The sequence below is a fragment of the Ranitomeya imitator genome, chromosome 5 (assembly GCF_032444005.1).
Source record: "Ranitomeya imitator isolate aRanImi1 chromosome 5, aRanImi1.pri, whole genome shotgun sequence".
NCBI lineage: Eukaryota > Metazoa > Chordata > Amphibia > Anura > Dendrobatidae > Ranitomeya > Ranitomeya imitator.
Genome location: NC_091286.1, coordinates 149,098,630 through 149,111,748, shown reverse-complemented (window position 1 = coordinate 149,111,748; position 13,119 = coordinate 149,098,630). Strand labels below are relative to the sequence as shown.

The following is a 13,119-nucleotide window of genomic DNA, read 5'->3' as shown; positions in this document are numbered from 1 at the left end:
TTAGTGTGGGGAAAATGAACACTAGCCTATGGATTGACAGCTTTGAGAGGAGCGTATCCGAAAGGGGCATTTACACTGCAAGATAGTCATGAACAAGTGTTAAAAATGCTCGTTTCACAATTATCTTACCGTGTAAACAGGCTGCTGATCACCTAATGAACAAAACGTTTGTGTAACGGGTGAAGAGATCTTTTATAGGGTACAAAAAAAAAATCATTGTCCCTAAAAGTATAGGGACACCTAGAAGCGCCACCTAGTTTTTTAGCTCCTTTAGGAGCCAACATTACAGATGTCAAAAGTTGCAGGAAATGTATGACTTTTCATAAACACTATAAGACCGGAAATTGGTACCCAAAAATAGGGACAGGGCTTTGGAGTTACCAGCTCACACTCGTGTCATTAAGTCTCCCCTTTCGGTTCAATTTAAATAATTTATATATAAGGTGTTGATTCATCAAAGCTTTCACGCCACGGTTCTCTGAGAATACTTGGAGTTGCGCCTAAATTTTGTGACTTTTGGAATCTACACACTAATTTCTCCCAGTTCCGCCACTGCAGCAGGGCACGGTAGTGGCAGGATGCCACAACTAGTCTATTTCATCACGAGCTGTGACGTTCCACACGCCTGACTGGAGATAGTTTTCTGGCGTAAACCACAGAGGAACATACTACTCATCAGACGCTGACGATGGACAGGCATGCACCTCTATGAATCAGGAGTTTCTGACTCCAGCCCACTCCCTCATTAAGACCAGCGCGAACAACGCTTTTCTGGATTAGTCTGGCCCCAAAAAATCAAGATTCAACAGGAAAAGCTGAACCTGAATTTGGAGAAGGCTAAATACAGAGCTCAAAAGGTCCCCACCACAGGCCCAGAGGTACAGTACTGAACAGAACACTTACATTTTGCAGAGGGTACGTTTGCAGATCTGGGGAACAAGCGAAGGTTTCAGAGTTTTCTTCATTTTTCTCAGAAAAAACTTTGGAGATTGCTTTAAAATTCTATACAATAAAGTTTAAAATGTCAAAATTACAAAAATACACAGACAGACTAACATCTAAATATGGCAATTTCTGCCGAACATCTTTGGAAAAGGATCCATGTAACAGTTGACCAATGTCTACCAACCATCACATCAGATTATTTTACAAAGTCATTAGCTAAAACTGTCTGACACCTCCAGTTAATGGGGTCTGTATGAACAACGTATATTTTAATCAATAGATCTGGGAATAAAAATAACTCCACAATTAGATGTTTAAAAAAATGTTCCTGTGCCGAGATAATCTTATACATGCGCCCCTGCTGTGTACTGTGTAATGGCCGTGTCTGACCGTACAGGAACAGTCAGATCATACCACAGTTCCTGGGCAGGGGAGGAAGATAACGCGTACACAGACATTACAGCATGGGATCACAGCTGATTTTTTCTGTGAGGTAAAACATTTAATTGCCTGTTTGTAAGCAATGTTTTGACTCACAGAAAGTACATAATAGAAGAAATAAATAAAAAGGCCTTTTTAAAAATTCTTTATCTTGTGCTGGATGATCATGAGACCAGATCTGTCCATATGCCTCTTACAATAGAAAAACAGGTGTCATGTGTGCAATGTTCAATTCAATTGGATAAGGCTGACGGACAGGTGTGATCACACGCTCCTTGGTCACTGGCTGTTTTGAGAACAGAAAAACTGTGTAGTCTGTTTAGACGACTGCAGTAAAAAGTCCAGGAGAACCTGTAATACTTATACATTAGTAAGTGCCACAAAATCATGGCCCAAATCAATTTGTTAAAATATAGAGAAAGTAAACAACCCTTTTAAAGGGGCACACTAGGCAGTGGGATTGTGTTCTGAAAATGTTAGTCGTTTAATCCCTCTTGGATCCTGCGAGATAGGGCAAAATTGGCACGGCTCTATCGGCTGATGCTTGTGTGCGGTTTGTCCAAAAATGTGGACTTCCACCCAAATGCCTAAAATATACTGATGAACAACCAACTGAAAATATGTAAAAGACTGTTGGACCCTCTTAAAAAGGGTTGTCCACAATATGGACACCCCGTTACAACTGTTATGTTCCCTAATATTCCCTTTAAAAAAAAAACTATTTGTTGCTGTGAAACAATAAATCAAGAAGAAATTAGTCAATATATTCTTGACCATTCAACAAAAATGATCAACCCGAGTCCGCGAGAGCATCTCTTGAGACAATCCCTTTACGTGGCCATAAATGTTGTACTGCTTATACTAACGTCTCATCCACTACTTGCCATTCCAAAGACATACTGATAGGGAATTTGGATTGTGAGCCCCAAGGGGGACAGTGATGATAATGTGTGCAAACTGTAAAGCGCTGCGGAATATGTTAGCGCTATATAAAAAGATTATTATTATTACTTGCCATAACACTTACCTCATTGGTTGTGTATTCATTGAAACACTTATGATGTTTCAGGTACCATTGCACGGTAATCTTCATAGGACTAGTACAATTTATTTTAACCACTGTTAAAGTAAAGTGAAGAATTGTTAAAATAAAACTTCAAAATAACAGAATAAAACTAAACACATCCTGCCACTAATAAAAGGGGGAAAGTCATGTGAAAAAAAACGATATTAGGCTATGTGCACACATTGCGGATTTTGTTGCGGATCCGCAGTGTTTCTTCTGCGCGGATTTGCACCAAATCCACAAAGCGTACTCAGGCAACTTAATCAATGGGAATCCAAAATTGGTGTGCACATGCTGTGGGAAATTCCGCACGGATTCCCAGCGTTTTATTTTCCGCAGCACGTCAATTCTTTTTGCAGATCTGCAGCGTTTCTGCACCCATTGACTTACATTGAGTCAGTCAAACCCATAGCTAAACCACAGGGGATTAGTGTGCCAAGAACGCTGCAGAAAGGAAGGGGGAAGAGTGTGTAGGAGGAGTATATGTGCGGGTCTGTCTGCGGGTGTCTGTGTGTGTAGCCAGGCATTGTCTGATGGGACTTCTACTCCCATCTGGCTATGTCTGGTGTCACATATAACAGTGACAGCATGAGCCGATGTTAGGACAGTAGTAGTCCCATCATCCGGCGACTGCATAAAAAAAATTAAAAAAACAATGGACACAGAAATGGACACAGTATTCCAGATGAGGCCTGACCAAGGAGGAGTAGAGGGGGTAATTACTTCACATGATCCAGACTCTATGCTTCTCTTAATACATCCTAGAACTGTGTTTGCCTTTTTTTTGCTGCTGCATCACACGGTTGATTCAGTGGCCGTCTGATCTATCATTACACCCAAGTCTTTTTCACACATGCTGTTGCTTAGTTCTATTCCTCCAATTCTGTAGATGTAATTTTCGTTTTTCTTGCCCAGATGTAAAATCTTGCATTTCTCTATGTTAAATACCTATTAGTCACTGCCCATTGTTCAAGCTTGTGTAGATCCTTCTGAATCCTTTCTCGGTCTCCTCTAGTGTTAGCTACCGATCCTAGCTTTGCATCGTCTGCAAATTTCATTAGGTTACCTTCAGTTCCTTTATCTAGATCAATTATAAAAATGTTGAACAACACTGGGGCCAGGACAGAGCCTGTGGTACCCCACTTGAAACACTCCATTGGATGTGCAACCATTTATTACCCCTCTTTGAGTACGATCACTAAGCCAATTATGAAAAGTAGCTGTTCAGCTGGTGCGATCCAGGAGGCCGGGTTCCCTCTGCAGCTTATTTGGCAAGCGCTATAGCTTGCTCAATAAGAGGGAACCCAAGCAAATTTGCTCATCTCTACCCAACACCCTATGACTGAAAGCCTGGGTTGTTGGGAGGAATAAAATTAATTTCCTTCCGACAGAGAGGCTCTCAGTGCGGGCTCCCGGAAGGTTGAGTATGCTATTAACTGCACAGATTAATCCCATATCTGCAGGTTAAAAGGTTTTTTTTTTTTTTTTTTACAAGACAGGTTCCCTTTAAAGTGAACCTGTCAGCAGGATTGTGCTGAGTAACCTACAGACACTGTCAGGTTGGCGCTGATACCCTGATTAAAATGATACCTGGATGAAATCTGTCTTGTGGTTGTTGTTTGTTTAATCTTTATTTGTAGTTTTCAATTAAAGATAAGCTCGTGCTTCGGGGCGGCCTGTGGGAGGGATATTTATATGGTGATCTGCTTAGATATTCATCCTTATGGCTTTTGACAGGTCACTGATACCCCAGTAACCTGCCCCCCATTTTAACTATTGCAAATAATATGGTTTGAAAAACAAAAAAATTCAATCAGGCAGGCGCCGCCTGTGCCGTAGCATGATACAGTGGATAATATGTATATTTTTGCTTTATTTAAACATAGTTTTAAGAAATGTTTTATTTTATTTTTATTTTTTTTTAAAACAAAATGCACCACCTTGATGGAGCTTAATTCTTTTTCTCTGCCAAAATGGTGTCAGGGCAGTAGCATCTTGATGAAGCCTAATTATTTTTCTCTTTCAAAATGGCACAGGCAGCAAAGCCTGCGCAGCAGCATCTATCGGAACGCAATAGATGCTACTGCGCAGGCACCATTTCTTAAATAAAACCATGTCTAAATAAAATGAAAATATGCACAAAGACCCCCCATAGGCCGCCCCGAAGAACGAGAATCTCATGATCTGAAAACTTTAAAATGTTTGTGACAAGTTTTAATATTATCCCTATCTGTAGGAAAGAGGAACACTTACCAATTGCAGAGAGCACAGCATTCGGCTAGCTAGTGCTATACATGAAATATTGGTGCGCATTCTACCCCCTCTACTCCACTCAAAGGGGGCTCAGCAAAGCCCTGTTCTTCGGATCGGTGGGAAAATTTGACCTCCAGCAACTAGTAAGTTATTCTAGGGAACAGACAAGCATGGCTCCTCACCAATCCCAAGAATGGATCGGAGGGGGAGTGCGGGCAACCTCATGCTGTACAAGTTTTAACTTGGCACAAACCCTTTATTTGCACATTTGTGCTCTGCAATATCTATAATACAACCCGTACCATGACCACGATGGACCCCACCATCTTATCATGTGGTCTATCAGGGACTATTCTATTGTCAATTATTTTTATGGCTTTCCACCCATCCAATCTGAACGAATCCTTTGTGTATTTGATCTAGATCCAAAGGTTTATACAACACCTCAAAGGGGCAGCTGTATGATGTAGCAGAACACAACATTGGTGGGGTCAGCACATGCGCAATGTCTCTGTCCTCCCTCTGGGGGAGGTGAAAGTTTACTATTAGTCTAATAAAAAAACAATTTTCAATAATACCGAGTGCCATCATTAGTCTTACATACCTATAATGTATGTGCCTGTCCACATAACAGCATTGAAGCTACTCAGCAGTATCAGAAAAGCAAGCAGAACATAGGATCTGTGATACTTACATTTTATATATATGTACGTATGGTTGAACAATATCTTTTGGAATAAAGCTGGACTGCTCTTCGTATCCTCCTGAAAGTACAATAAACGGTTTGATAGGTTAATAAAAATTGTATCCAATAGGCCCTGTAAATGGTGAGGGTGGTAGATACAGTGGGGACGGAAAGTATTCAGACCCCTTTACATTTTTCACTGTTTCATTGCAGTAATTTGGTCAATTCAAAAAAGTTCATTTTTTTCACATTAATGTACACTCTGCACTCCACCTTGACTGGAAAAACAAATGCAGAAATTTTTGCAAATTTATTAACCCCTTCACCCCCAGAGCTTTTTTCGTTTTCGTTTTTCGCTCCCCTTATTTCCAGAGCCATAACTTTTTTATTTTTCCCTCAATTTGGCCAAGTGAGGGCTTATTATTTGCGGGACGAGTTGTACTTTTGAACGACATCATTGGTTTTAGCATGTCGTGTAACAGAAAAAGGGAAAAAATTCCAAGTGCGATGAAATTGCAAAAAAAGGTGCAATCCCACACTAGTTTTTTGTTTGGCTTTTTTGCTAGGTTCACTAAATGCTAAAACTGACCTGATATTATGATTCTCCAGGTTATTACATGTTCATAGACACCACACATGTCTGGGTTCTTTTTTATCTAAGTGGTGAAAAAACATCCAAACTTTGCTAAGAAAAAAAAAATTGCACAATTTTCCGATACCCGTAGCGTCTCCATTTTTCGTGATCTGGGGTCGGGTGAGGGGTTATTTTTTGTGTGCCGAGCCGTCGTTTTTAATGGTACCACGTTTGTGCAGATACAGTTTTTTAATCGCTTGTTATTGCATTCTAATTCAACACCCATAGGGGTGGAGCCGCATATTCATTACTGTAATGAGCGGTACCATGTGACCTCTCAGTACAGGAAGAAGCTGCGGCGCCGGGAGAACCAGGCACCTGCAGGGACCGCGCCAGGAGCAGGTGAGTATAATGGGGACGTGGAGTGTTGCGCGATATTCACCTGCTCCTCGTTCCGGGTGCCGCTCAGGTCAGAGGGCGCGGTGACGTGATCAGTGCAGAAGACGCTGAAGACGGAGCAGCGGCCGGAAAGAGGAAAGGTAAATATTTAAAGTGCCGGGGGCCTGAGCGACGAGAGGGGAGTATGTGATTTTTTTTTTTATCGTAGCAACAGCAAATGGGGCAAGTGTCTGGAGCATCTTTTGGAGTCATAATTAACGTTTGTGCAGCACTACGTGGCGCAAATATCTTTATGGAGCATCTTATGGGGCCATAATCAACATTTGTGCAGCATTATATTGGGCAAATGTGTCTATGGAGCATCTTATGGGGCCATTATTAACCTTTATGCAGGATTATATGGGGCATATTTTAATAAGTAGCATCTAATGGGGCCCATCAAACTGTATGGAGCATTATATGGGGCTCCTGATTCAATATGGATATTCAAAAACACTTAACCTACTGATGTCTCAATTAATTTTACTTTTATTGGTATCTATTTTTACTTTTGAAATTTACCGGTAGCTGCTGCATTTCCCACCCAAGGCTTATACTCGAGTCATTAAGTTTTCCCAGTTTTTTTGTGGCCAAAGGGGGTCGGCTTATACTCTGGTCGGCTTATACTCAAGTATATACGGTATCTATTTTTAATTTACCAAATGGCTGCAATGGAACAACGAGTGAAAAATGTAGAGGGGTCTGAATACATTCTGTTACATACAGGGGGTACGATCTTCATGCATGGGGCATCAGTGAAGTCACCTATGCATGCGATTCCTCCAGTTTCACCACTGATCCCACAAGCCAGCAATCATTTTGAGCGGTGGAATGGGTTTAGGTATATTTTATATATAGAACTATACTGTATTTTGCAATTTATAAGACGCACCAGATTATAAAATGCATCTCAAATATTGGGGACAAAAATAGGAAAAAAACTTGAATAAAATGATGGTGCTTCTTATAATCCATGTGTCTTATTGCTTGCTGGGGATGGCGGCTGCAGTGCAGCGGGGTCCCAGGGTCACTGCAGCATCTCCCCACTCCTGTCTGCCAGCAGCAACCCTGGGACCCGGTCCACCGCAGCCGGTAAGGTATATTCGAATCATAAGATACAGCCCAATTTTCCCCACGAATCAGTTTTATAATAAAAATTACGGTAATTGCGGTAATCCAAGTGTGGATGCCCCTTACAGTCCTGCTTTTGGCACCAGTGTCACATTTTACAACTTAACAGTAATCTGTCACGAGGTGTTTGCTGTTTACTATGAGAGCAGCAGGATATAGGGGCTGAGACACAGATTCCACTGATGTGTTACTTGCTGGTTTGCGTTCTGTCATTTTGATACAATCATTGTTTTCTAGCAGTGCTCAGAATACAGAGTCCTCTATAACTCCCCCCACACACAGTGTACATACAGTGTACACAGAAAGCTGCTAATCAGTGGTTGGGGCAGGGTTACACAAAGCAGTTGAGACCTAGTCCCAAAGTGATCATCTTCATCTGATAAAACACCGATTTTATTGAAAACAGAAACACAGCCTAGTAAGCGACATACTACTAGAGTCAGGGTTTCAGCCTCTACATTATACTGCTCTCGGATTAGGCTAGCTTCACAGCTGCCGCCTTCCTCCGTGAAGCCCCGCCCACTACCACACCACTTCCTTCAGCTCCGCCTACTTCTGCATGCATCCTGCGTACCTATCTTTAACATTGGGTACAAAGGCCATGCGGATGTATGCGGATGCCTCTGCATGTGTCGTTTTGACCGCATGTAATGTAATATTGGGTTTGCCGTTATTTTACTATCCTTATATGTCCTGTGGTACGTACTGAATTATTGATTTTATATGATACAATTTTTATTATCTATTTTGTTGCTACTATGATGATGTAATAAAAGCATATTTTAAATATAAATCCTGGTTTGGTGCTGTTCTCTGGGTGTCTAATCAGGGTGATTGGGCTTTTTAATCCACATGGCCTGTGTACCCAATGTTAAAGATAGGTACGCAGGACGCATGCAGAAGTAGGCGGAGCTGCAGGAAGAGGCGTGGCAGTGGGCGGGGCTTCATGGAGGAAGAATGCTTTCGTCCGCAGCCCTGCCGAACGCTAGTGTGAAGCTAGCCTTGCATAGTAATACCTGCTGACCAATTCCAATTAAATTGAATCGGTCAGCCCAAACTGTTAGGGTTGTATAACTTTACTCCAAGATAAATTCCAGTAGACACTGATTCAGATTTCGTGGTGCTTGTGTCTAGGGAAGATGGTGTCCCACACTCAGATCAGTGCCGAGCTTTTGTAGTGATCTAACTTTACTACAAGAGAGCATTAGAAAGTGTTTACATGTGGTTCCACAAAGCAATAAATTCACTGTCATGTTCCGTTTATGGCTTATCACAGGATAGAGCAAAGGTGAAGTTATAGAGACGGCTCGCCTTTCTACCATATTCGTTAATGATGGCACAGTGGCTGGAGAGGAGGCCCCAATTTCTTACAAGTCTCTCTTTGCTCACTGTGGTCCATCACTTGCTGGTAGAAAGTCTACATGCCATTTCGGAGTTATTCAGATAGGAGTCCTTGACGGAGTGCGGAGCAGGGACCAAAGCCGTGGTGTCAACAGAGGCATAGAAGACAGGGTACATCATGTGCACTGACCCTGATGCCTCCTGGTACATCGTGTGCGCTGACCCTGATGCCTCCTGGTGCATCGTGTGCGCTGACCCTGATGCCTCCTGGTGCATCGTGTGCGCTGACCCTGATGCCTCCTGGTACATCGTGTGCGCTGACCCTGATGCCTCCTGGTACATCGTGTGCGCTGACCCTGATGCCTCCTGGTACATCGTGTGCGCTGACCCTGATGCCTCCTGGTACATCGTGTGCGCTGACCCTGATGCCTCCTGGTGCATCGTGTGCGCTGACCCTGATGCCTCCTGGTACATCGTGTGCGCTGACCCTGATGCCTCCTGGTGCATCGTGTGCGCTGACCCTGATGCCTCCTGGTACATCGTGTGCGCTGACCCTGATGCCTCCTGGTACATCTTGTGCGCTGACCCTGATGCCTCCTGGTACATCGTGTGCGCTGACCCTGATGCCTCCTGGTACATCGTGTGCGCTGACCCTGATGCCTCCTGGTGCATCTTGTGCGCTGACCCTGATGCCTCCTGGTACATCGTGTGCGCTGACCCTGATGCCTCCTGGTACATCTTGTGCGCTGACCCTGATGCCTCCTGGTACATCGTGTGCGCTGACCCTGATGCCTCCTGGTACATCGTGTGCGCTGACCCTGATGCCTCCTGGTACATCGTGTGCGCTGACCCTGATGCCTCCTGGTACATCGTGTGCGCTGACCCTGATGCCTCCTGGTACATCGTGTGCGCTGACCCTGATGCCTCCTGGTACATCGTGTGCGCTTTGTTATGATCTGGTGGCCTAGGAGCAGCATGAGACGTACTCTGGAGAAGGTGGTCCCTGTACTGACCGCAAACCCTGAACTTAGCAGCGCAACTAGAAGTAGCCGTGGGGGTACCTGACACTCCCTAGACCCCTCGACACAGCCTAAGATCTAACTTCCCCTAAAGACAGAAACAGGAAACCTATCTTGCCTCAGAGAAAATCCCCAAAGGATAGACAGCCCCCCACAAATATTGACTGTGAGAGGAGAGGGAAATAACATACGCAGACATGAAATCAGGATTTAGCATAGGAGGCCATTCTAGCTAAAAAGAAAGAATAGGACAGAGTACTATGCGGTCAGAATTAAAACACTAGAAAATATCCACCACAGAAAATACAAATCACCACATCTGACTAAAGACATGGAGGGTATATCTACATCTCCAGAGACACAGCTTGGCTACAAAAAATCCTTCACAGACAAAGCTGGACAAGACAAAACATGAAAATGCACAGAACTATAAGGTCCACAGCAGGTGGACAGCAAAAACAAAGCCAGAACTTATCTTTGTTGAAATGAACAGCAAAACAGGAGAGACCAGGTATGGATGTGAATCCTCCAAAAACAATGGACAACTGGCACTGACTAAAGGATAAAGCAGGACTAAATAGCCCAGCCCAAATTGCAAAAAATGGATACACCTGATAAATGCTGCGATCCAAGACAGCAGCACTACCACTCATAACCACCGGAGGGAGCCCAAGAGCAGAATTCACAACAGCGCTGACCCTGATGCCTCCTGGTGCATCGTGTGCGCTGACCCTGATGCCTCCTGGTGCATCGTGTGCGCTGACCCTGATGCCTCCTGGTGCATCGTGTGCGCTGACCCTGATGCCTCCTGGTGCATCGTGTGCGCTGACCCTGATGCCTCCTGGTGCATCGTGTGCGCTGACCCTGATGCCTCCTGGTGCATCGTGTGCGCTGACCCTGATGCCTCCTGGTGCATCGTGTGCGCTGACCCTGATGCCTCCTGGTGCATCGTGTGCGCTGACCCTGATGCCTCCTGGTGCATCGTGTGCGCTGACCCTGATGCCTCCTGGTGCATCGTGTGCGCTGACCCTGATGCCTCCTGGTGCATCGTGTGCGCTGACCCTGATGCCTCCTGGTGCATCGTGTGCGCTGACCCTGATGCCTCCTGGTGCATCGTGTGCGCTGACCCTGATGCCTCCTGGTGCATCGTGTGCGCTGACCCTGATGCCTCCTGGTGCATCGTGTGCGCTGACCCTGATGCCTCCTGGTGCATCGTGTGCGCTGACCCTGATGCCTCCTGGTGCATCGTGTGCGCTGACCCTGATGCCTCCTGGTGCATCGTGTGCGCTGACCCTGATGCCTCCTGGTACATCATGTGCGCTGACCCTGATGCCTCCTGGTACATCATGTGCGCTGACCCTGATGCCTCCTGGTACATCGTGTGCGCTGACCCTGGTGCATCATGTGCGCTGACCCTGATGCCTCCTGGTACATCATGTGCGCTGACCCTGATGCCTCCTGGTGCATCGTGTGCGCTGACCCTGATGCCTCCTGGTGCAGAGCTGTGTACAGTGTGGAGAGAAATCAACAATGAGAGGAGTTCCCACAGTCTATACACGGGGGGAGCACCAAGATCACTGACTACTGGCCCTGTGGCTTCTCAGCCAGTTACCCACCTTGGGTCAGCCTCCATCGTCTCTGGGTAACGCACACCAATAACATAGCAATATTGGAAATTTCTAGGATCAAGGAAACGCCTGCAAGACGGATCAGGCCAGACCTGCAGGGGGCGCTGTCAACAGGAGGCAACTATACTGGCTACACATATCGATGCAGATTTTACATGCAGAAAAACACAGCATAATACAGTACCAGGTAAGTCCCTGAGATACTAAGCATCTTCTCTACACCTTGCAGAAATTTCCCAAACACAAACTGAGCAGCAGATATTAATACCCGCAGCATGTCCGGACTCTGCGGAAAGCACTGTAGCCTGCCCAAATCCTCAGGAAACACAAGAATTGTGACGCAGAAACAGTGCAGAAAGTATGTACTGAATCCACAACCAGCCAGAAAGGTGACGGAAAATAAGAACACCCCGGCCATGGAAGGGAAAGAAGCACACAGCAGAAATGTCAGAGATTGCAAAAGGAACACCAAGAAGAGCTGTGTCTACAATATTGGACTACAAGTCTCAGCAAATCACACCTGTCAGGCTAAAAAGATCAATTCACCCAAGGATCTGTTAGTCCTGGTGGCCAGTTTGACAGGTCCTATAACCAGTATGATGGCCAGAATGACAGGTCCTATAACCAGTATGATGGCCAGAGTGACAGGTCCTATAACCAGTATGATGGCCAGTGTGACAGGTCCTATAACCAGTATGATGGCCAGTGTGACAGGTCCTATAACCAGTATGATGGCCAGTGTGACAGGTCATATAACCAGTATGATGGCCAGAATGACAGGTCCTATAACCAGTATGATGACCAGTGTGACAGGTCCTATAACCAGTATGATGGCCAGTGTGACAGGTCCTATAACCAGTATGATGGCCAGTGTGACAGGTCCTATAACCAGTATGATGGCCAGAGTGACAGGTCCTATAACCAGTATGATGGCCAGTGTGACAGGTCCTATAACCAGTATGATGGCCAGTATGACAGGTCATATAACCAGTATGATGGCCAGAATGACAGGTCCTATAACCAGTATGATGGCCAGTGTGACAGGTCCTATAACCAGTATGATGGCCAGTGTGACAGGTCATATAACCAGTATGATGGCCAGAATGACAGGTCCTATAACCAGTATGATGGCCAGTGTGACCGGTCCTATAACCAGTATGATGGCCAGTGTGACAGGTCCTATAACCAGTATGATGGCCAGTGTGACAGGTCCTATAACCAGTATGATGGCCAGTGTGACAGGTCCTATAACCAGTATGATGGCCAGTGTGACAGGTCCTATAACCAGTATGATGGCCAGTGTGACAGGTCCTATAACCAGTATGATGGCCAGTGTGACAGGTCCTATAACCAGTATGATGGCCAGTGTGACAGGTCCTATAACCAGTATGATGGCCAGTGTGACAGGTCCTATAACCAGTATGATGGCCAGTATGACAGGTCCTATAACCAGTATGATGGCCAGTGTGACCGGTCCTATAACCAGTATGATGGCCAGTGTGACAGGTCCTATAACCAGTATGATGGCCAGTATGACAGGTCCTATAACCAGTATGATGGCCAGTGTGACAGGTCCTATAACCAGTATGATGGCCAGT

The 13,119-nt window shown here is 45.1% G+C and overlaps 1 protein-coding gene across 1 annotated transcript in view; it reads right to left on the bottom strand.

The window, feature by feature from the left end:
• TMEM87B (transmembrane protein 87B) overlaps positions 1–13,119 on the bottom strand; it is a 58,335-nt gene that overhangs the window by 42,274 nt on the left and 2,942 nt on the right. The window contains exons 2-4 of the mRNA XM_069769215.1: positions 5,400–5,469; positions 2,414–2,505; positions 904–1,002 (exon numbers count right to left, since the gene is read on the bottom strand). Of these exons, the coding sequence (XP_069625316.1) occupies positions 904–1,002; positions 2,414–2,505; positions 5,400–5,469 (261 nt within the window). The remainder of the gene's footprint in view (positions 1–903; positions 1,003–2,413; positions 2,506–5,399; positions 5,470–13,119) is intronic.